Raw genomic sequence first — 25,536 nt, forward strand, 5'->3', positions numbered from 1 at the left:
AATTGTCTGCAAAAATATGTTCTATCCACAATAATAAGCAACCCTAATGTTGCTAATATAAAGGAATATAACTACTGCTAACACTACTACTACTTTTATTCATATAAAATTAGTTTTTCATTTAAAGTGCTTCTGCTTTCCTTCTTTCATAAAATTGAAAAAAGCAGCCAGCCATGACCTGAGCATGTGCAAAAAATTGTCATGAATTGTCTCTGGCAATAAATGAATCATGTACAAGTTCAAAACAAAAACAATGCAGTAGTCAGTAGCAGTCCTTTTATAAAATAATTAAAAGAGCTGTTGTGACCACATCCATGATTAATTTATCTACTGGCTGCTTCAACAAACTTTATTTGGTGGTCAGCAGAGTTGATGCAGTTGAACTGCGGTTACAAAATAAGCTGCTACATGCCTTACTCAACCAAGCAGATAGTTGGCACAGCCTACATTCAAACCTGTTTGTGAAGCGAGGTTTAAAGTGTGTGCAAAACACTTTATGTGTGGAGACAGTCCGGCCTCTCTCACTGCTACATCCATATTTTGTGCATTATCTGTAATAACAGCAATACCTTGATGATTGTTGTTATTCTTCATGTTGAGCTCCCACTTCAAAAGAGGCCACTTTCGATTCGCTGGTCATAACATGAGCTGTGACTGTAACATAGCTGTGAGTAGCTTGTGAAGTCCACCCATCTGTGGTTATTCAGATGCACTCAGCGTCTTTGATGCTCTGTGTCACTTAAGCTTTTTCTCTTGGTGCAGAGCTGGTATCACTGTGCGACTAAATTGTGGCGTTGATGGAATTCGTTTACTTTGGCTCCACCATGTTTACTGACCTCTGAAATCCATTGTTGTCAACCACAGAAAACAGCCTTAAGTCTTTGGCTATATATTCACTGATGCATCTTGTTATTTCTTTAGTTCTTGGACTGTTATGGGGAGGCCGGGCTCCAAATGCTTCTTTCAGGCCCCTTTGGCCTGGCTGTAGCTTTTTCTTGCAGCATGTTGTTGTTATTGAGCTTTTCTGGGTGGCTATGTGCCAAAAAGCCTCTCATGTTGTATTGTGTTTCCTATACCACAATTGACCGACGTCCAGCAATATTTGCAAATTGTTTTGTGTTTGTCAGTTGCTGTTTCGCCATTGTCACCTCTTGAAATGGGAAAATAGAAATGCAATGTCCATGGCCATCCGCAATCCCTTTTTTGTTATTAGCACGTTCATCCCTATAATATATGTACTTTGTAATGTTAACATAACATTCAGAGAATCCCTGATCCAATTTTGGAGGAGAGAAAAGAAAAAAACAAAACTTGTATTGGTAAAAGTTGTATTGGCTCTGAAACAAGTCTTGGCACTTAAAGCTGCAGTAGGTAACTTGTATAAAAGTAATTTTTTGTCATATTTGCTAAAACTGTCCCTATGCCCAGACTACATGAAACATGTAATCTGTGGAAAAAACGGCTCCATTGGTCCCACCTACTTCTCCTACTGCGTTTTGCAAGAATCCACCGCGCCCGACACAAAACAACCAATCAGAGCCTGAGGAGCGTCTGAGGGAGTGTCTGACATCTGTCAATCACTACTCACACATGCTGCAAACTGCCCCCTCCCTCCTCTCATGCTGCCAGCTGCCGCTCAGTCCAACATCTCTGTGGTCGCCGTCAGGAGGCTAGTAAAAGCTATGGCGGAGCAACAGCCACCTGCAAAGGAGAAACTGCCCATTGGCGCTGCCAACAACAGCATATGCGGCTAAGACAATAAATAACCATAAAGCTAATATGGTGATTGTTACAGTAACACTCTGCAGCACGTACGGTATGTTAGCGACTATGATGTAGCGGCTGGGCAGAGTTAGCTTGTTTCCGAAGCTAAGGCTAACGTTACTGGTTGTCACAGCAGCCGCACAGACGTTGCAGGGAAGAGGGGCTTGGAGGCAGGGCATGAGTGTAGCGGATAGGGAGGGGGAGTGACATGGAACTTGGTGTTGGTTCAAATTATCAGGCTAAATTTGCTCTCTTCTCGATCTTACCCACAGCAGCTTTAAAGATAGTCCACTGAAAAATGAAACACAAACATCAAAATTTATACAATTTGTTTCAATATTTTTTCATTTTAATGTGTTTTTCAGTGACAGTCTTCTATTTTTTTTCCTTCATGACTTTTTTCACTGAGTTTTTTTTAATGCTGTCAGGCTTTTGTCAGTGTCAACTGGTTGTCAGTTTTGACTCACCGTTTTGGCATGGAGAGGAGGGGTTTGAGGGTAGGGGCAAAGAGAATGTGATATACATACCTGGATATGCATATTTACATATCTGCATACTAATGAGAAAATGTCACTCCTTTGGACCTAAGGTCTACTCCAAAGACTCAGACATGACCGCATAACATAGCATAAAGCATAAAATATTGTCTTCCATGAGTTCACCTCAAACTGGTCTGGCAGCGGTCTGCTGGAAGAAGACTTAACCTCAGCTAGTGTCAGCTATCATAGCTAAGGACAGTTATTGTCACCTGTCAGAGGTAATGTTAGGCTCTATGGGGAAAAAACAAGGGCAGGGAGAAACAGACTTGGAGGTTTGGGAGTGTCAGGTTAACCTGTGAAATCCATAGTCGTAGGTGTGCTGCATAGTTTTTATTTGGTGTATAAAATGTGGAAAGTACATAGTAGTAGTAGTTCTACAAGTCTTTTGGGCTGCTCCAGCATAAACAGACTCACATCACAATCCAGATGGCATCCGGCTCAACCAGCATAATGTCAGCTAAAAGTGAACTTAAACCCAGCCCGGTTTTATCTGGAAAAATAACAGCATAGTGAAACACACTGATACCATACTTGCGGTTTGGGAATTCCAGGTACCCTGGCCTCATAGCCTCATAGTCCAGCGTTGTAGCAATAATGGTACAGCTACACATTAGCAAGCTAACTTTAGCGTGAATACTCTCAGCTAGCAGGCACTACAAAAACATCATTTCAGTCATGTTTCAGACATCTGCTAGTATATGAACAGTGCAAGTATGTGATATTAAAATTTGGTGTTGTAGTGTTAAATGTTTTTTTTTTGTTTGTTTGTTTTTTTGTTTTTTAAAAACAACTTTTCCTTACTTACCAAATCATAACAGAACTGGTCACTGCACCCTTTGACTGCATACCAGGCATGTGCAGTTGGTAATCATACCTCTAACTGACTTTTTGGTACATTTGTCTTTTACATTTTATAGTATCTTTTTCTTTCTATGACAAAAAAAAATCAAGTTGAGTTTTGTTAATATACGTCAGATAAAATATAAACAGATAAAATGTTTTTAGGAAATCTATCTAAATAAATAAATCAACCTAATCAGATTTTTTTGTTTTTTGATTGTTTCTATGTTCAATTGTCTTATCGAATTGATTATCTTTTTTGAAATTTTTCAATACCAGTTCAAATTCTGATACCTAGGATTTGATGCCAATAGCCAATGATACCTTTTTCAATACATTGCAAAAATTAAGGTCCATATATGGCCGACACACCACTTGCCGTAACCCAAGTCAGGCGCAGCTCATGACATTTGAGCTGCATCGGTCCCACACAACAATTGCCTTAAGCCAAGTCAGGCCCGGCTTATGATCTATGGTACTTGTCAGTATTGTAACTGAGCCAAAGTGCCAAAAGTGGCCGACATTTGACCCAAATGTGTCTGCTATTTGAGATGTAATGACGAATAACTGCTGTATGAAAATTAAAAAATATCTTACATTTGTAGGCTAGGTTTTCCTCTGCCATCATTGCTGAAGTCGTGTAAAGTTGTGTGCTTTGGCTGTAGCCTGTGTGACTGTGGGACAAGGGGGTCTGGAGCTTCAGGAGCATGAGTGGCCAACTGTCTAGCTAGCTACCAGGTGCTTTTGGAGCTTCTCACCTCCAAATGCAACCAGCCACGAGAAAACCAGAAACAAGTCTCCTGGGGGGCATTTTGAGTTATTTACAGATTCTGAAAGTGTGAATTCTAAGCTTTCCCACGATGTCTAACACATAGAAATCTGAAAATATTTGAAGATGTGGCCATTTGAATGTAGACACTTCTCAAACTAGTTTAGTGAGAAATCCAGCCTGAAAGATTCTCACCTACCAGGGGAGCCAGATCATGAAGTTGTTTTTGTTTTGTCCACTGCAGTTGTCACAATGAAGAGCCATGTCTGTTTCTCCAACTCCAAAGTTGCTGAAGAAATGATGCATGTAGCTGATGACTTCATTGCTCCCCTTACTTGACGACATGCCTTCATCAATCAGGAAATTCACCTATTTTAGCAGCCCTTCACAGGAGACACCAAAAAGGCCACATTTCCGTGGAGTCAGGAAGTACACTGGCCCAGGCTGAAGAGGGTTTGAGGGAAAGTGCATTTGAAGAAGACAGAGAGGGAAAAAGGATTAGATAAAATGAAAGCCGTTTGTGTCTATTCATAACAGTCTAATAAATCAAATACTATGAAAACTATAGAAATAAAAAGACTTTCAGTCTTAAGGGTAAATAATGTGTGATAAAATAGTACCTGCTCTGCAAAATCAAAACTGTAATGCATCCTGATCTTCTTGCTTGCTGATAGGGAGGGTCCAAAAGACAACTGAGAGTCAGCGCATGTCTTTCTGCAGTCAGCAGTCATCTCATTGTACACAGCCCTCTCTTTTTGCACAAGGGCAAGATGATCTTGTTGCTTCTGGACTGCTTCAGACTTTCTGTCCTCTGGGAGGTTTGCGCTTCGTACCAGCTGCTCGTTATTCTGTTGGCACTGCCAGCAGAGATCTGTACGTGGCCTGCAGCTTCTGATGTGCAGGAGGAGCTTGTTCCACAGTGCTTTGAAGCTTGATTTACAAACTGCACGCTCACCTGAAAAAAAAACAGATATTACTTATGTTTAAGTACAATTTAATTGCTAATAGTGCTTCACATTACTGGTCATTAGAATCAATTTTTACACATACCAAGCTCCTTAGCAGACTTCATATAGAGACACCACACTAAGGCCTTTGACACATGGGTTGGCAACTTCACATGCCAATCCCTGTGAGCCCCTCCAATCAAAGTGTTTGATTTTGTCAGTCAGTCCCATTACAGCTCATAATACGATCATCTGATATAACATAATTTTCGATGTGCATATAATTTGCATTTTAAAACGATAATACTGAGCTAGCTAAAAACAATGTAAGGTATAGCCATAGCATTTAGCATGAAAAAAACAGTTTGTAATCCCAGTATGTGACTTCGAATGAACACTAATGTAACGTAGATAACTTGAACTCACCCCATAAGAAACTGAAAAGTATTCCTGCAGACTTCATTGCCACCAATCAAATAAGAGGTTCGGGGGTGCTTTCTTTTCGTCTGGGGCTTCTTGGTGGATGTAGTCATCTCAGAAGTAATACTGTACGTCTGTTCGCCTCAAGGTGTCCAATTATTCTCATGTCCTGCCACTCTCTTTTGGCAACTAAAGAATCCATCCGTATGTTGTACATAAGCTCTGGAGAAAGTTTGCGGCAACACGACTGTGTCCCAAGGAGAGAATTCTCCTTTCTTCTTCCTTAGCGTTTGCAGTCAAGGTCACGGATCCTCTCCATTTCTTTGTCTTTATCGCCTTCAAATGTTACAGTAGATATAGCTTCTGATATCTTACGCTCCAGCTCCTCCACTGCGAGGCCGAGGGATTCTTCATCGTCTTCATCTTCAGCTAAGGTCAACTGTAGATTAGGGATGTTCTCCAGTGTAATGCAGTCGCTCTCGTCGATTTCTTCAGTTTCATCATCTATTTCGGGTTCAGAATCAGAAGTGAGATCGGCGTCGGCATAACCATAAGCATCTGTCTTGTTGAAGAAGTACTGCCAAAGATTTGTGCTCTAACAGCCACGATTTAGCTCTTCTGCAATGCGTTTTTCCTTGTCCATCTTCATTCAATGATGAAAACACTTGCAGTTTCCTACTTCATATGCAGGAGCGGCTGCATAAGTAGTCATGTAGTTCCCTTTTAACGTGCAGCTGATTGGCCGAAAAAAGAGCAGAAGCGTGTGAATAGCCAAAGAAAGCCAGTATGCTAATCTACTGTTGAATCGCCACACCCCCAACTAGGACCTAGAACGTCCTCTAAAACAACCCAAATTCAAATACAAAGTTTACAGAGTTTCTCGTGCAGGTCCCAAATACATTGGAGCACATTTTCAATTTGCTATCAATTTTCATAAAACTGCCATTATTTGAAAATCTACACAGTTGATTTCTTACCTCCAAAACTGAACTGTACAAATGGAATAGAAAAATTGGAAAAAGAATCCCCTTGTCAGCCTTATTAGTTGTTGTAACCGTTTTACATTATGGAGCACAGTAAGTGAAGTAGACTGGTCTGATGTATACTGGAGATTTTTTTCTGAAGCAGTGCAACATTCATGTTTTTTGGCACACTGCAGATTTTGCTTTTATTTGCATATTGCATAGTATGTGGTACATGATGGCCAAATCCATACAGTATGTACTGCCAGTGTAGTAGGTGGTTTCGAATACAGCTGACGACTGGCAAGTTTGTTGTGGGAAATGAGTCTCTCCCGATGCCAGCATGTTGTTGCAGTCAAAGAAAAATGCATGCTGTCAAGGGTAAAGTTACTTTAGTCAGCGAAAACATGTCTCGATAAGTATAACAGTAACAAAAAGGGCATGCATTGTGTTAGCTATCACAGTAGATCAATGAAAAGTCCCTGTTGCTAGGGCATCCTCCATTTTTCACAATAGAGATGTGTGTAACACTACTAACCATGGATAAATGTTAACAGTGGAAAGGCTGAGTTAGCTGCTAGATAACCATATTGACGTTAGACAACGAGGGCTAGTCAAAGAATGAATACAACTCTGACTTTTTTTCCTTTGGACACTCGCCAGAAGCGCACAAGTAGGTGGGGGTGGAGAAAAAAAACATACTGTGAGAATCATCAATCCTGCTTTTGAGTTTGATTATCAAAATTGAAAGCTCATTTCAATTAATTTGCAATTTACAGTCACAATCATGAAACCCCTAGCAATCATAATATGTGCACCCGTCTATAAACAGCATGAATGAGATCTTGTGACGGGTGACTGTAAAGACCATATGTTTCAAACTTGGACTGCACACCCCAATAGAGCCTTTATTGTTGCTGGAGACTTCAACCACTCCAACCTGAGGACTGTGTTCCCCAAATTTCACCAGAATGTCTCCTGCCCCACTAGAGGAGACAAAACCCTGGAACATGTTTTTTCAAACATTCCCAAGGCTTACAATGCCACCCCCCTCCTCCACCTCGGACAGTCTGATCACCTCTCATTATTTCTACTCCCCAAGTACACACCACTCATCAGATGTGTGAAGCCATCAGTGAGGAATGCGAAAGTATGGCCAGAGGAAGCAGACGCCACATTCCAGCATCAGTTCCAACACACAGACTGGAGTATGTTCCCCGGGCCACGCTGGATCCTTAGACATTGACTCATATGCCTCCTCCGTTCTGGTTTATATCAACACGTGTTTACAACGTCAGCACCCACAAATAGTTATTGGATGAACAGTAAGGTGTGTCTCCTACAAAAGGAACGTGACGCTGCCTTCAGATTTGGCGACGCAACAGCCTACAGCTCATCCAGAACTAACCTGAAGAGACACATCACGGAAGCTAAACACACTCACAACCTACAGATTGAGGAGCACTTCCACAACAACGCCAACCCCCGCCACATGTGACAGTGCATCACAGACTATTAGCCAAAAAGACAGCCCCACCAACCAGGAACGCCTCCCTGATGAGCTCAGCTACTTCTATGCTTGCTTCAACTGGGACAACAAACAACCAACCACCAAAACTGCTCCCCACCCAAATGAACAGCCCCTCACACTCTCCACTTATGTATTCTGCACTCAGCAGGGTGAACTTCCATAAGGTTGCTGGCCCTGGTGGCATATCCGACCACGTGCTCAAGGCCAGTTCAGAAAAGCTGGCTGGGGTCTTCACTGACATCTTCAACCTGTCACTGGTCGAGGCAGCAGTCACCACGTGCCTCAAGACTACCATCATCGTGCTGGTACCAAAGCAGTCAGCTGCTGTGGGCCGTAATGACTTCCGCCCCGTCACACTCACCCGCATCATCACCAAGTTCTTTGAGAGGCTGGTCTTGGCCCACCTCAAATGCTGTCCTCCCTCCACACTGGACCCCCATCAGATTGCCTACCACGCAAACGGGTCAACAAAGGATGCCATCTCGATGGCACTGCACTCCACCCTGGACAACACGCACCTGGACAACAACAACACCAACGAGAGGATGCTGTTCATTGACTTCAGCTCAGCATTCAACACAGTCATCCCCTCCAAGCTGGTCAACAAACTCAATGACCTTGGCATCAGCACCTCCCTCTGCAACTGGACCCTGGACTTCCTAACTAAATTTTCTGTCCATGGATGAACAAAGAGCGGTGGTCAGCTCCTTTACTTGGCAGGTTGTTACCTGCTGCAGACCCTTGCAGAGAAGAAGCATTTTGGAAGCTGTGACATAGCTGCAAAAGAGAAAACAGCAAATGTGAATGTTAGGCTTTGTTTATTATGTGATGCATCACTGTTTTTGCAATTAATGAATTATGTGTCTGTTATAAATAGCATTTTGCAATCTTTAACTGTATAGTATTAAAGTAAAAACAAAATTCAATTCACGGTACCTTTCTGCACTTATCTCCACAGTCACCTCCTCAAAGGGGTCTGAACCTCTTTCACTGTCTTCCATTCCTTTTGATTTAAGAGTATTAACAGGAGTGTTGATGATAGCCAGGGTGGTCGAGGATGCTTTTCAACGTGTGAAATGTTTAGTTCCACCTTGTAGCGCACTCCTGTCAGTGTTTCCTCTAGGATTTTTTTCAGCAGCGGGGGCAGGCTCTGCAGATTTTACTTTTACAACCTATTTATTGAATGGCCAGTTCAAAATTGCTTTTTAAAGGCTGAATGTAAAAATAAAAAATAAATAAATAAAATAAACAATGGAATTAAATAAATAAAAATAAAAACAACAAATAATAATTTCTTGATGGGGCTGTAGAATCAGTGGCACAGTTTGCACCCAGGCTCAGAACAATTAATTTTTCTGGGTTTTTTATAGAAGAGCTCTAAGGTTGAGAGGCTGCACCATCACTTTGCTCTCCTGCTCCTTCATTCAGCTCTCCCCCTGCTGTACTGTTCTCCTTCACTTTGTTCCACTGGTCCTCCCTGTCTAATGTAACTTGTCTTATACGATTGCATAAAACATTAACGTTAGATAATTTACACTCACATCACATCTGATAACAAATGTGGACACAGTTTTTTACCTAACCATCACCACTTATGAGTCAGTAAAAGGCTAATGATACCTGACTAGCATCATCTTCATCAGCTGTCTTTCTCTTCTTAATATAGAAATATTTGAACAAGCCCATCTGAAAATGCAGTCAGCAGTTACATCAAGGCGTTTAGATATTAGCTTAATGCTATCAATTAGTTTAGTCTACACTACCTAACCCTAACCCTACGTTGGTGACACTGGGCCCAATTAACTTACACTACCGATATGTTACGTATCGTTAGCTGGCCATCAATATTTTACGAATGTCTATTTAACTTGTAAAATCTATTATGAGTTATCTTAAGCTAATGAGTCTACCTTTTCTCTGGCAAGTCGCTGCTCTACTTTCCAAGACAACACCCCTTGGACTCTCTGACCTGGTGCCTGGGTACTTGATGTGATATCACTTTCAAGGCTGCGCTCTCATGAGTAATTGGACTCTGCTGTGAAACAAGAGACATGCGGTGGTGGTGTATTTGCGACAATAAAAATAAATAAATAAATAAATTTGAAGGAGCGGTGGCTAGGATTTAGGAATGGCGGCCTGCCACTCCTAAATGAATGTAGATCTCACGTGTGGAATTCAGCTTCTCTGTGGCAACCATGCTTTTGTGGAAGAACTCTACAATACCCTCCACCTTGTCCGCAATTGGTTCCACCATCCTCAGCACATCTTTAATCATTAGGTCTATTGTGTGTGCAAGACATGGGTGGGGGGGTCCACTGCAAAAATTTTTATGACTTTTGTAATGTTTGCTGCATTATCAGTAATGCAGCACACCACTTTGTCTACTTGCCACTCTTTTGCCACTCTTAGTAGCTCCTCTGCCAGGTTTTCTGCAGTATGTCTCCCTGCAAACTTAAAACAGTCAAGAAGGCAGGATGTCATTTTTAAGTTTTCAATAAAGTGACAAGTGACGGACATGGATGAGCGTGTTGTTCTGAATGTCCAGCAGTCAGTTGTCAGGCAAACTGCTAAAGCTTTTTTGACCATCTTGCCACAATGCACGATCTGTGTTATATAGTCGTGTTGTAATTGTTTGGGACAAGGTTTTTCTACTGGGGAGAACATACGTGCGGTTTAAGGCCTGGACAAAAGTTTTAAATCCTTCGTCCTCCACAATGGAAAATGGCTAGAAGTCACAGGCTATCATTTTAGCCAGCCCCTCATCAACCCTTATCCATTTGGCTGGGGTCTTTTTTTTTTTTTTTTTTTTTTTTGGAATAAATGTGCTTATCTTGGTTTGAGTTGCAGAAGGACGTGGTATACCTGCCGTTTTACAGTGATCATTAGATATGAGTGAAAGACATATCAATCAGTCAGACTTCATTTCTATATAACTTTTCGCTCACAGCAATGTAACACTAAGTGCTTTACAGAATAAAAACACACACACACAAAAAGAAAACATTCCAACCGGACCCCCTACACATGTCCACACACCACCCTGATCCATACATAAACATTAAATTACAGATTCATTAATTAATGTTATAAATAACAGCTCAATAAAAACAAGGAAATGAGGAAATGCTATCATAACTTTTAAGGAATCTGCAATGAGGAAACACCAGAGGTAGGATAAAAATGTAAAAATTCTGAATAGCCAAATAACATGAAGTAAAAAAAATAATAAAAGATTCAGAAAATAGACAAGTCATAAATTCATCATAAATGTGAGTGAAACCAGAAATGTACAGTGGGTATTAAAAGGAAAGTAGAAATAATGAGAGAATAAACTGCTGTTTACCGTAAAACTGCTATAATCAGTATTTTAAATCACAGAGAATTATCACCCAACTCTGTGGCTCTATGAACTTCTTTTTTTTTTTTAAGGGACTGTACACTACCTGCCCAACAGTAAACAATGAACAGACAGAGTGAGAGACTAGCTGGTGTGGAGCCAGATGCTTTTTCTTCAAAATTGGTTGAGAACAAAACAAAGCCAAAAGACCAGAACATCAGCCTTTTTTTAGGTGACTAGAAATGCAGCATTAACATATTAGCCATAACATTTGATAGGCTGGCCATATAATTGTAGTTGTCTATCTGTTGACTTGGGTATCTTCCCCTTAGGGACCAACCATTGAATGAGTGTGAATACTTCCTAGCTCAATCCATTTAGCAATAATCAAATCAAGCTTGTATTAACAAAACAAAACAAAACAATATAAATATAAATATATAAACACAAGTCTGTTTTTTCAGGAGCAAGGTCTGTTTTTCCAGAAACACAATCTGTTTTTTCAGAAAGAAATCCAAGCTGAGCATTAATGTAACACATAGAGTTATGGCAATGTCAATGTGACAAGTAGAGGCAGAGGTAGAGTGTGAAGAGTGTCGGGGGGTTACGGGCCTTGTTGATAAGGCTGACAGCAGACGGGAAAAAACTGTTCTTGTGGCGTGAGGTTTTGGTCCTGATGGACCGCAGCCTCCTGCCAGAGGGGAGTGTCTGGGGGTTTGTGTCCGGGGTGGGAGGGATCAGCCACAATCTTTCCTGCACACCTCAGGGTCCTGGAGGTGTACAGGTCCTGAAGAGATGGGAGATTGCAGTCAATCACCTTCTCTGCAGACCTAATGACATGCTTCAGTCTGCCCTTGTCCTTGGTGGTGGCAGCAGCGTACCAGATGGTGATGGAGAAGGTGTGGATGGACTCAATGATGGCTGTGTAGAAGTGCACCATCACTGTCTTTGGCAGATTGAATTTCTTCAGCTGCCGTAGGAAGTACATCCTCTGCTGTGCTTTCTTGATGAGGGAGCTGATGTTCGGCTCCCACTTGAGGTCCTGGGAGATGATAGTTCCCAGGAAGCGGAAAGACTCCACAGTGTCAATAGTGGAGTCACAGAGGGTGATGGGGGCAGGTGAGGCTGAGTTTTTCCTGTAGTCCACAACCATCTGCACTGTCTTTAGAGCATTGAGCTTTAGGTTGTTCTGGTTGCACCAGGTCACCAGATGGTCAACCTCCCACCTATAAGTGGACTGGTCAGCATCAGAGATGAGTCCAATGAGGGTGGTGTCATCCGAAAACTTCAGGAGCTTGTCGGACTGGTGACTGGAGGTGCAGCTGTTTGTATACAGGGAGAAGAGCAGAGGAGAAAGAACGCAGCCCTGGGGGGATCCGGTGCTGATGGTCTTTGCATCGAAGACGTGTTTCCCCAGCCTCATGCACTGTTTCCTGTCAGACAGGAAGTCTGTAATCCACCTGCAGGTGGAGTCAGACACGCTCAGCTGGGAGAGCTTCTTCTGAAGCAGAGATGGTATGATGGTGTTAAAAGCAGAGCTGAAATCAACAAACAGGATCCTGGCATAGGTCCCTGCGGAGTCCAGGTGCTGGAGGATGAAGTGGAGGGCCTGTTGGCTCTGTAGGCAAACTGCAGGGGGTGCAGGAGAGGGTCAGTGATGTCCTTGAGGTGTGAGAGCACAAGGCACTCAAAGGACTTCATGACCACAGAGGTCAGGGCGACAGGTCTGAAGTCGTTAAGTCCTGTGGTCCTTGGCTTCTTGGGAACAGGGATGATGGTTGAAGACTTGAAGCAGGCTGGCACGTGACATGTCTTTGTGACATGTCGTGTCTTCGTGTCTGGAACACTGGAGTCTGGAGTGTTTCCAGACAGATGCAGACTCGTTAGCTGACAACTGGTGTTGGAGCTTCTCAGAGTACAGTCATTTAGCCTCTTTCACCGCCTTGCTAAACTTACTTATGTACTTCGACAAGAACGTTGTGTATTGTTCATCAAACATTTGTACTTTCAGTAGTTTTGGCAGCAGTTCCCTCATTCACTGGATGAGTAATAGAATGTGTTCTGTTCACTCATTTTTGGATATTTTGGTGAAATGGAGAAAAGTCTCGATGTCACCAGAGATCCCCCTTTTTGCAGAAAGAAGAAGTTATTACTGAGTCCACATTTTGTTCAAGAAATGGTAAATGGACTGCATTTATATCGCTCTTTTCTTATCTGTTGACCACTCAAAGCACTTTTACAACACAAGTCTGCATTCACCCATTTGCTTAGCAGTAACCCCAGCATTTTGGGATTCTGTATCTTCCCCAAGGATACTTAGATATGCAGACCACCGAGGCCAGGGTCGAACCACCAACCTTCTGATAAGTGGATGACTGTTCTACCTCCTGAGCCACAGCCGCAGGAGGTAGAGCAGAAAGAGGATAGCTTCTATGTCTCATTCTCTTTCAGTCAAGTTTACGCTTGCTGTTTTCCCTGCTACTAGGACCAGCCTGCTGTTAAATCCGTCGATGAGTTGGTACTATTGCCTGTCAGTGTCTTAAGCAGCAAAGTCTGCCAGAACTACCAGACGAACTAAAAGGCATTAGTTGCTCCTGAAGCGCTCTTATGCAAGAGACTATTGTTAGGGCAAAGACAAGTTAATAGTAATGTGTTACTAGTGTGTCTTGTTCTTGCTGTTTGAAATATCTCAATCATTGTGCTTTCTGCTTGTATATCTAAGACGTTACATTGATTTTGTTGGGCTGTGTTTGTGTTAGTTTTTGTTAGGTTCATTTTAAAGGTTGTCTCCTCAAATCTTCCTGGAGCCTGTCTGCACAGCAACAGAACAAGAGGTGCTGTGCTTTAATTTTACTTGATTTAATTTCCTTAGTCATTTAACATTCAGTCTTTTGTTTGTTTGTTTGTTTGTTTGTTTTTGTAATTTTGTCCTTTTAAATTGAGTTTTCATTTATTTCCAGAATTAAAAACAAAATTATATCATGGCAGCCATTTTAGAATGCAATGAGGAAAAAATATATTCTGAGAAACTAATTTCATAGGGTAAGTTCATGTTAAATATTGTATTAACGAACTATTACTGTTACTAACCTGCATTCTTAATTAATAAAACAATGCTGTGTCATAAATTCACGTCTAGCATTTGTAACAAACTGAAATGCACAAAAAGAGGTTGAAAATTAAGCAAGTTACAATGATTTCAATCGTGGATAGACCTCCCATCTTGATAGACATGGTACATACATTTGGAGGTGTGGCTTCAATCGACCAATATGGCAGCTGTGTTGATGAACAGCAGCAGGTATTGTTTAATGTTATTATTACATGCAAATATTAAAAATACACAAAACAAAACATTCAGTATAAACTGGCATTACAGTGTGTCAAGCTACATACATGCAAACATTAAAAATGTGTTTATGAGTGTGTCGATGGACTCACTGAGGAAACAATGTAAAGGCAACTGCATCGAATTTTGGAATTGTTCCCGAGGAATTGTGAGAATTGGCGTTGGACGTATGAACTCATCCGGTGACATGATTTTTTTTATCTCACAGACTACAACTACAAAAAAGAATAGTGATGCAGTATTGATTGACCTCACACACAAAAAAGCGGCTCTGTTTTACACACATGCATCGCATGGGTGCGACTGTGGTAATTTCATCTTGTGACATATGTATAGTTTGTTGCAATCTAGAGCCCTGTAAAGGCAGTCCAGAGGACAAATGCGAAATGTCGTGTTTGTCATGGCATCAGTGTTTTGGAAAAGTACAACAATAATAAACTTTTTTAATAAACTTTTAAAAGCATGTCATGGTCATTTTGGGTTACATAAGACAGCTCATTTTATGCTTAGCTTTAATTCTTTATTTGAGCACTTCATGTGGATTTCATGTTATCAGTGTAATTCCTCACTGCAAGTTAAAAAAGGCTGGGCTACCATTATGGAACTCAAATAAACTCAAACAAATGGATAAGGCTAACGTGAGCAGCGAGGGCCCCCTGTTTCCAGAGGTTATCCCTCAGAGCCAATCAGCCAACAGTGCTCAGATAAGGTTGAGAAGCTGACCTCACTTAAGGAAGCTTGTTATTTTACTCGAGTGTGTTTTTTTAGTTGTATGTTATACTGTTTTCACTGTTTGCTATTGTTCCTGTGGCATAAGAGGTTTTCATGGAAACGAACAGAAAGACACAGAAAAGTTGGTGCTGGAAAAATGGTAACACAAAAAAAAACAGGTTATGGTAGCCTCCCATAATGTGAACAGAGTGCTCAATCCAACTATAAGATGTAAAATACTGAATAAGATGGAGAATGACAGGGTAGGGGTGATATTTTTTTTAATGAACACAAAAAACTCAAACTGTTTCAACCAAATATTTTCATCATCATGCAAATCAGGACATAGAAGCGATTCTGATGTCAGGGAAGATCTCTTTTGAGAAAATAAACAGGGATGCAAACTAATCAATAAATGTTGCTGTGCCAACCAGAACCACTGTCGCATCCTACAGAGCATATATACTGCATCTATCCCAGAGCACAGACACACACAAAAAACGTAAGTGATGATCGTTGTCTGCTATTACCCACGCCATTTCATTCCAAATACAAATGTTATCATTGTAATGCTTAACATTATCTACAAAGATGGAGTACATCACTGCTTTGAGGAGGATGAGGAGGAGGAGGCCGAGGATTTACCATCAAAGGACCTCATATTTAGACATGAGTGAACAGGAGTGCAGGTGGGCCACAAGAATAACGCCTTCAACACTGTAAGCTGTGCAATTTTCTTTAATCATCTACTCTTTGCATGTCACTGGAACAAATTACATCTGCCAAGGGAGGTTGTTGACATGGTAGCGCGCATTGTGGCCTCCGATGCGCACCCCAGCTGCGCTCTCCCGGTTGCGATAAGGGTGACAGCGGCTCTGACCTTCTTTGCCACAAGGTCTTTTCAACATACCGTGGCCTCGGTGGTGGGGATCAGTCAGTCCGCTGTCTGCTCAGCTATACATGCAGTTTCCTCCAGTCTAGTCCGACATGCAAATGAGCACATCATTTTCAATGCAACACCTGAGAGCCAGCTGGAAACTAAGTCCGGGCTCTTGAAATTTGGATTCCCCAGGGTCCTGGGAGCAATCGACTGCACTCATGTGCAGTTGCGCGCCCCAGAGACCCAAGCCCACATTTATGTGAACTGAAGGGGGGTCCATTCCATCAATATCCAGGTGATCTGTGACTCAACTTGCCTGGTGCCAAACGTGTATGCCAATTTCCCTGGGGCAGCACATGATTCGTTCATCCTGGCAAATTCTAGCATCTCTACAGTCTTTCAGGGGGACACCCCTCTGGATGAGGGGATGGCTCAGTCATCCTCGAAACTTGCCAAGCAAGTCTGCGCCGCCACGTCCCATCAGCGAAGCGCACCTGACTTTGCGCCGTGCCTCCACCGCGCTAGCGGCGGAAATGAAAATAGAGCCCATGGTGTTAAAACAGAAGCTATAGTGGTGGAGCTAGACGCAGAAAAGGCGTTTGACTCTGTGAAATGGGAGTTTTTGTATAAGGTGTTGGAGAGGTTTAATTTTCATGAGACATTTATCAAGACCATTCAGGCTTGGGAGTCTTTCGAACTCTATCACTCTAGAGGGAGGATGCTAATGGGTGTTCAGCTAGTCCTCTTCTTTTTGCCATCTTTTTGGAACCTCTGAGCCAATGGATAAAACAGAATGACAATATAAAATATATAGAAATTGAGGGGGGAGTACAGAAGATAGCATTATTTGCAGATGATGGCCTGTTACATTTGTCCCAGCCAACTGTATCCTTCCCTACACTTCCCCGTCAAATCTAACAGATTATTGCCAGCTTTCTTGCTACAAATTAAATGTGCTTAGGTTCTTACCTTTAAATATAGATCAGATCAAGATATAAAAGAAAGGTATGAAATTGACTGGGGAATAAAATCAATTAAGTATTGAGGAGTCAATTTACCACAAGATATAAGTCAATTGAAACTTTGTAAGTTGGAATCTAATTGCCTTTATGAGGATAGCATCCAGTGCTGAATTGATTAAAGTTAATATCTTGTAAATATCAGGTTGTTAAATCTGTTCCAGATTCTACCAGTGGAGATTACAGACAAAGATTTTATTGAGTGGGATAAAATGATCTCAAGATATATTTGGGAAGGAAAGAGGCTGGGGACTATGTAGCCCTCCCCTAGCCCTCCATTAGCCCTCCCCTAGTCCTCCCCTGCCAGAGGAGCTATTATCAAGCAGCACAACCAAAAACATTGTTAAATCTGTGCAATCCTTCTTACTCAGCAAGTTGGAAGGAAATTAAAAGTAGAACAGCAGAGGGCATTCCCATTCAGGCTTCGATAGGGGATAATAATTTAAGAAAGCATGTTAGAGAGGAGTTGAATCCATGGTTGAATATATATTTAAAGATCTGATCTAAAATAATTGCAAAGAATAACCTAAAAGCACATTGTAGAATTTTGAAATGGATAGGATATAATTCAGAATTAGCATCAAATTGAACAGATAAGAGATTTAATACATGGGAAAGAGGACTTAAGATATATGGGGATCTATTAAAGAAGAAGGAAATCAAAAGTTTTCAAGAATTGAGGGATCAGCATGGTTTCACTAATCAAGACTTGTATAGGTACTTTCAAGTGAGACACTATTTAGATCAAACGATAAAGGAAAATTTAGATGGGATAGAGATAGGAATTATTAAATTATTTATCTTTGCTTATAAATTGGACCCAGGTAGAAAGTTGATTTCAAAATTATACATGGTAGTGGAAAAAGGAGATGATACATTATATTTTAAGGAGAGGTGGGAGAAAGAGGCAAATACTGAGTTGACTGTGGAAGAATGGGAAGAGATTAAGGAACAACAATGGAAAATAACCTGCTCATTATTAGAGTATGGATGGAAAAATATTACAAGATTTTTTTAGAACACCAGCACAGAAAATTACCAAGATACAAGATGCTGGAGATTGTGTGACCTAAACAAAGCAGATCATTTCCATGTTATTTTGGGGTTGTATTATCCCTGGCAGTAAAGAACTGTATGGGGAAAATATTAAAGGTGAATGTTCCACTTGATTGAATGCAGGATTTACAAGGTTTGTAGACAAGTATATGGATAATGGATAATGTTAATTGCAAGTAAACAAAGCTATCACCAGGAAATGGCTCTAGACAGAGGTACCTAAGTTAGAGGACTGGGTTGATGTAATGCAGACTGAAACAGAGGGAAAACGAGGGGGGCGAAAATCTTTTCCTAAAAGCTATTTCCAGCATACAGCTCCAAAAAACATGTTTCATGGAAACATAGACCTATGTAACTTTTTGAAAAAGCTTCATTATATGTCACCTTTAATAAATCTGAGGTTATAAATCTTGGCTGTAAAATTCAAGCCCCATATTAACAAGGTGACAAAAACTTTATTTTTCCACCTCAGCAACATGGCTAATGTACAACCAGTTGCAAATGAAAGATGAAAAACTGATTTATGCATTTATAACTCGATTACTAAAATGCCCTATTTACTGGCCTCCTGAAAATACTGAGGAGAGAGCACATAAATCTTGTTTAAACTGCTCTGCACTGGCTACCTGTAACATTTAGAATTGATTTTAAGGTCCTTCATCTTGTACACAAAGTCCTTAATGGGCTAGGACCAAGCTACATTGCTAAATCCCTTGTTCACTATTTGTCTTCACTAACACTGCAGTCATCTGCTGCTGGTTTATTGAAGGGTCTCCGCAACAGCTGAAAGAAACTTGGGTTTGCAATCTTTGTCATTTGTATCCCAAAACTATGGAAAACACTTCCTATGGATATCAGGGAAACCATCTTGCTAAAAGAAAGCTAAAATTTTACCTCTTCACTGTAGCCTTTATTAACTATTACTACAGCATTTAACCTTTCACTTGTGCACTGCTACACTTCTTTTAAAATGTGAGATTGATTATATGTACTCTTTCTTTTAGTGGTACCTTTCAGTAGGTTTGATTTCCATCTTGTGTTATACATTGTCTTTGTAAAATACGGTGAGGTTAAACCTGTGGGAAGACATTCTGGGATTGGCTTATTGCAGATAACCAGTGGTGAATCTATGTCCATTGGGAAATTAGAAGGCTTTGTTATGCTTGTTTGCTTCAGAGGCCTAGTTGCCAATTTGTTGAGTGTAATACTTCTGAGTTCTCACTTTTTAAGTCTCAAATTGCTGACCGCCACTGTAGTAACGGAATAAGAAGTGGATACCTTTGATTATTCTGTTTTTCTCCTTAGTTTTGTTATTACTGTTAAGTGGGTTTTATTCTTTGTCTTATGTTACCCAAATTTTTTTCACTGTTTTTATGTTCATTCTGTCGTTTTCTTCTGTCGTTCACTTGATGCATGATTTCTTTGTTGTAAAGCACTTTCCAGTATCAAAGAAGGTGCCTCCACATGACCTCAATGGCTCTTTTACATCCCTTGAAATCTGTTTTCCATTTTTTCCTGATTCAGTTCTATTTTTCCTAAATTTTGAATTTGTCTGAATTTTTTCGATTTAAACACATTTTGTCATCAGGAAGAATGTCATATGATGTGGTGTATTATTCAAATTTCAACAGTCCAATGAGAAAATATTTAAAATTGAATATCAGTGAATTTGAAGGAACACGACATTGCACTTTTTTATCATTTGGATCTTCTGCAGGTCAGCCTCCATATGCAGCTTGAACACACTGGGTTAGTGGATCTGATCGAGGCTACTGTCAGGCTTGGGCGACAGTCCTGCTTGTTTGCAATGCTCGACCAAAAACTGACATAGCATTTTCATACATATATAGAACATCTGATTCTGTAGATACAGGCACAAAGTGTTTGTCAAAGTCGTGTCTTCCATCTGCTGATGTGGTTGCACCTCTGAGAGTTTTGCTAAGACTTATTAAAGGTGAGCAATGCTTCAAAGGTGACGAGTGCTTACACATGAGGGAATTGTTAGTCCATAACTGCTCTATATGGAAAGTGTCCTGAGATGGGTACTGTTGTGATTTGGAGCTACATAAATAAAATTGAATTGAAATTGAACAAACTGTTCAGGGAACTACCCTGGAGCCATTAGAAGTGGTTGTGGAGAAAAGGATGCTGAACAAACTTTTGTGCATCATGGAAAACACCCGACATCCTCTCAAGGATATCTTGGTCAAACAGCAGAGCACTTTGAGCAACTGATTCAGCTCCACTGTGACAAGGATCATTACAGGAGTTCCTTCCTGCGAGCTGCCATCTCACTGTACAACCAGTCCCCTCTGTCCCAGAAGAGGAGGGTCAGGACTAAAGGACTAAAACTAATCCAATTACTCTCACCTTGGTCTCATACACCTTGCAACATCTTGCAATTATCTGATACAGAAAAGCACCTCAACTTTATTGTATATTGGCATTATATTTTGCACTATTTAGAGTATGTCCATTGTCTAACATATGTACACTGTATAATTATAGAAAAAGTCTCCCACTTATTTGAAGCTATTGTTGATAAGTATTGTATTGTTTTTCGCTCATTATATTTGTCTTTTTCCTAAGGTGTTGCACAATTTGTACAATTCCTCACTATCATCATTAGAGATCGACCGATGTGTTTTTTTAAGGGCCGATACCGATACTGATTGTTAGTCGTCAAGGAGGCTGATAACCGATATTTGGAGCCAATATTCATTTGCAGTAAAAGTGAAAATACAGGCGTCAAAATTTTGATTGATACAAACTCCAACACGTAACTTCATTTAAATGCCTTTAAGCATGTGTTTATTAAACAGCTTTTCAGATTTGCAACATATTAAAGGTTTTTTTTTTTATCTTAGACAATAGACATCTTTGTTTCAAAATTCTAACAAAAAGTGCAGGTAGCTCCCAGGCTCAGCTGCATGTCTCATAAAGTTAAATGACAAATTAAACAAATAAATAGCTCCCCAAAAGTTTTCTACAGCAAATAAAGTTTTCCAAAATTTCAATATAACTGAAATAGTATTTTATTTCACTTGTCTTTCTCTTTAAGTTTAAACAAAAACAAAAAGTCCAGGGAGTTCACAGGTTCAGCAGCATCTCTTATAACGTTAACTGAAAATTTAAATAAATAAGTAGTTTCCTAAAGTTTTATAAAGTAAATAAAACAGAGTTGAATAAAATTTGTACAGAAATGTGAGTCAAATCAATTAGTAGTCCCAGTTGAGCAGCACCAGATTGTGGTGCAAAAAGCAGAGCGTGCTCTCCAGTGAGACAGCCTCTCTTGCTCTCAAAAATTGCAGAGATTTCACTGAAGACGTGCTCACCTGGGAATGATGAGAGTTGTGCACAAATCCATCTGCATCTTTGAAAAAAAGAGAGAGAGTTAAAAATGGGGCCACATGCTGACATATACTTAACTCATCATGCTTGATTTATTACAACATTTGGGAAGCCTGTAGTTGATCTTATTATGCAAATGTTATATTTTAACAACATGTGATAGCAGGAACCCTGTCATTCAAAACTAGGCTGCTACATTACTAACGATTAATGTTACTATAGGTGAGAAAATAGTGCAATAGCAATAGGAGAGACTATTCATCCATGAACACCATTACCATCAAAGACAGCTTCAGGGCACACTTCATCTGACAATATGTCTGTAACCACTACTTGAAGAGTAGATTAACCAATTGTTGATAAGTAGCTACATATATAATATGTAGCTACAAATATCTCACACATAGGCCCGATAAGGAGGATGGTAAGCAAAACCCGAATGCACTTGAGTAAGAATAGAAAAAAACAGATTTATTATTATTACACACACACTAATGAAAAATTCAATAACCCAAAATAATTGTCGTTCTTTTCCTTTTAAATCCAGTTCTGTTAAGTCAGGTCAGTACGTCTTTTTGTTATGGTCAGATCTCAGTTCAGTTAGAGGCTCCTTTTTTTTGAGTGGAAATCCAGCGCATCTCAGGACACCTTTGGATTGTCTCCCTCCACATGCGACAGCTGAGATCCTCGCCAAACCTCCCACTCGCTGGAAAAAAATCTTCTGGTCGTCCTCTTCAGAGAGCAGCCAGCACTGCTGGCTTACTTGTCCACATATTAAACACATACAAACTTGCCCATAATGAAAGAGTATTTCCTGAGCAATAATGTCTACCAGCAATAATAGCTTACAATAATTCACATTACAAAACGGTTTACAGTGCTTCTGTTTCAGTCACACACGTTCTTCCGATTGTTTTTTTTTAATACTCACACATGTTAAGTTAGCATTAGCTAGCGCTAACCAAGAAGAAAAATTACACTCACCAGAGAATTTAAACACTTCAACATTAATTCTCCTCTTCTCCTTCGGCAACCAGCATGTCCCGAAAAAACAGGTAAGTGTCTCTCGAACACTATCAACCAAACTTTACTGACTAAAAATAACTTCTCTCTCTTCTTCCTCTCGCAGCTCCATATGTATGCTCAAATTCGGTTGTCTTCTTCTACTGCGTATCACCGCGTATGATCCTACTCCTTCTCTGTCTCCTGCTTAGCTACTGAGAACAACTTACTCTATGGCGTTTACCACCTCCCTTTGGACTTCCGGTGAAACAGCACCCACACAAATGTTAGAACTGCAACTGAACATCTGTAAAACACAAGTGTAATTATATGAATGGAAATGTAATTATAACTGTAATTTACTATGGCAAGTGAATTTAACCATAAAATAAACTATATGTTAAATTTATGGGGGTTATATATCATTTTCTGCTGCTTGGGATCTCTCAATCAACACAGAAAAAGTAAACTAAAATAATTTGGTAGTTAAGCAACCATTATTGCCCTACAGTTTTCTCTGAGACAGACAGTGCTTTGCTGTCAGTTTCTGCAGCTTCTCATGTGGCCTACACACACACACACACAATTCTCTAGCAACCCCTTTAACGTGCTATCCTGCAATAAAACTAACTGAATTTTACTCTTTCTCACGCAGTTTGTACTATTATCACTGACTATTTCCCTATCAATATTATCAACAAACTTGTTTCAAGTGATTAAACCATTAAAAACACTAAATAGCCTGCAGCAGGGGTGCCCAATACAGAGACAGCGATCAACCTTTCAATCACGAAGGTAACGCTAGTAGATCGTATGCCAATAAAAAAAAAAAAAATGTTATTTAGTCTACAATCCATTCTTCCTATGGCATTTACCAGTTGATTGACATGAAAGGCAGCCAGTCTGAGATCTTGTTTTTTTTCTGCCAAACAAGTCACCACGCATGTGCAGTCAACTGGCAAGCTACGCAAATTCGAGTCAGCAAACCAGCTTATTCCATGTAGTGCAATTCATCAGCGTACAGTAATGACCAGAAATGTACTCGGTTGTAGTGTGCCATTAAGGTTCATGCAGTTATGCAACATGTGCAAACATATATTGTGTGAAGTATACTCAGTAAAAGTATAAATTAAAACATATTTAGCATTTTTAGTCTAGGTAGATCATTTTGACATGGTCATTTGAAAAGTAGCTTGTAAGGCATAAATGTGTGGCCACTCCTGGCCTACAGTATCTTAGCATAGTGGATGGGCTAGATGGGCTAACATTAGCTAAAAGCTAATCAGCCCTCACCTCAACGTGCTTCCCTGCAATAAAACTGGAATGAAGTGAGTTCATTAGGTTTTTACTCTCACACACACACACACATACTTCTACTATTACGGACTTGTTCCATATCGATATTATCAGCAATCTTGTTTTAAGTGATTCTGGAGGGACTGCAACTGAGCAGAGCTGCCGCTTATGTTTCTAGAACGTTATAGGGCTCACAGTAACGTTACTAGTAGTTGTGAGGTATAGAGGACTGGGATGTTTATACAATTTTAAGAGAGCCTGCTGCCTTAACTTACCTTTGAAACATATATCTGCCCTCCGAAGCTTCTTCACTCGCAAAACTTTTTCTCCTCTCCACCGTGTGTGTGAGCACTGTGCATGCACAGCTTTCACTGCTGATTGGCTGTTACCCGTGCTGTGGCTCTGCGTGTAACTAATCAGGTGGTGCTGTGGGTGGGACAATGCTGGAGATAGAGTAGTGTAGTAGTTTTAAATCGATCGTCAGATTAAAAAAAAAAAAGGCCGATGCCAATATGTGTCAAAATGCTGAATATCGGTGCCGATAATCAGCTGATGATATCGGTCGATCCCTGATCATCATATAATATCCTGGTGTATGGCGTTATAGCTGACAGTATCATATATTACTGTCACATTCTATATTTTGCTGACTTTGCTGCTACGAAACACAACACTGTTACTTTGCCTGAGATGGTGTACTCGCATTAGTTCAAGTGCGACATCAGTTTTATGCTATTACCTTACTGCGATTGCCTAATTACTATTGTAATTTTGATTTTAATTTCTCTGTGTAGCTTATATGTTATTGATATTATATTGTATACTTTCTAATTATTGGTTAAGTTTTGTGGTCAATCTTAACACCCAACTTATGATGACATCAACAGCGTAGGATGGTGTTGTGTCACTTAATCCTTCTCCTAAACCTTCTCTTTGCAGCTTCTTTGAGAAGGATTGAGAGAAGTCCTGACTGATGGTGGAACTGATTGATTGCTGGGTGATCTGTGGATCAAAGAGCAAGGAGGTGTGAAATAAGAGAATTGGGATGTAGATATAGTAATTTCATGTGATATCCATGAAGAATGCATGTTTTCTCTATGTTGGAAGTAGAGGAGTTGATAGACGAACAAAATGCTTATGTAACTCTCCAACTGACAACAGAACGAGCTGTTTGTCTCCTCTGTATAGTGAAACACGTCTTCTATAGCCTGTAGTGATAGTGGTGTGTGTATATGCTGGTTTTCTGCTCTGATTAAAGAAGAGAAAGGAATAAAGTCTTACTCTCCCCACCGCCACAGGCATGTAAACATGCATACATATGATTGTTTCAATCACTTGTGGGGGCACAACATGGACTTCTGTTCATTTCCTATAGACAATCTGAACATGACGATCACCACTACTTGCCTAACCCTTAACCTGTACCTAACTCTGCCTAACCCTTAACCTGTACCTAACTCTAACCCTAACCCAAATCTAACCCAAATCTAACTCTAACCTAACCCAATTCTAAACCTAACCTTACCTCTGTGATATATGCTATGGTGTCTAGCATTTTGATCAGTGGCGGCTGGCCAATAGAGGGTGCTCGGGCACCACTCCCCTTGGTGTTTTTGATTTTTCATTTTTAAAATGAATATTTTTAAAATAAACATTCATTCATTCATCTTCTATACCCACTTATCCCTTTCGGGGTTGCGGGGGGCTGGAGCCTATCCCAGCTAGCAATGGGCGAGAGGCGGGGTACACCCTGAACCGGTCAC

The 25,536-nt window shown here is 40.4% G+C and overlaps 2 protein-coding genes across 6 annotated transcripts in view; both read left to right on the plus strand.

Moving 5' to 3' along the window:
* Positions 1–25,536, plus strand: part of LOC143325469 (storkhead-box protein 2-like) — a 159,640-nt gene that overhangs the window by 35,212 nt on the left and 98,892 nt on the right. The gene's annotated exons all lie outside the window — the stretch shown is intronic.
* The window catches only part of LOC143325471 (uncharacterized), a 38,108-nt gene continuing 12,572 nt past the window's right edge, over positions 1–25,536 (plus strand). Inside the window, exon 1 of one of the 2 annotated variants that reach the window (XM_076738518.1) lies at positions 1–25,536. This exon is cut by the window's right edge and continues 7,712 nt beyond it. In XM_076738518.1, the coding sequence (XP_076594633.1) occupies positions 7,799–8,458 (660 nt within the window). In that variant the 5' untranslated portion in view covers positions 1–7,798 and the 3' untranslated portion in view covers positions 8,459–25,536. The other variant, XM_076738519.1, reaches the window with a different exon arrangement.

Source organism: Chaetodon auriga, chromosome 9 (genome assembly GCF_051107435.1).
Source record: "Chaetodon auriga isolate fChaAug3 chromosome 9, fChaAug3.hap1, whole genome shotgun sequence".
In the NCBI taxonomy this organism is placed as follows: Eukaryota; Metazoa; Chordata; class Actinopteri; order Chaetodontiformes; family Chaetodontidae; genus Chaetodon; species Chaetodon auriga.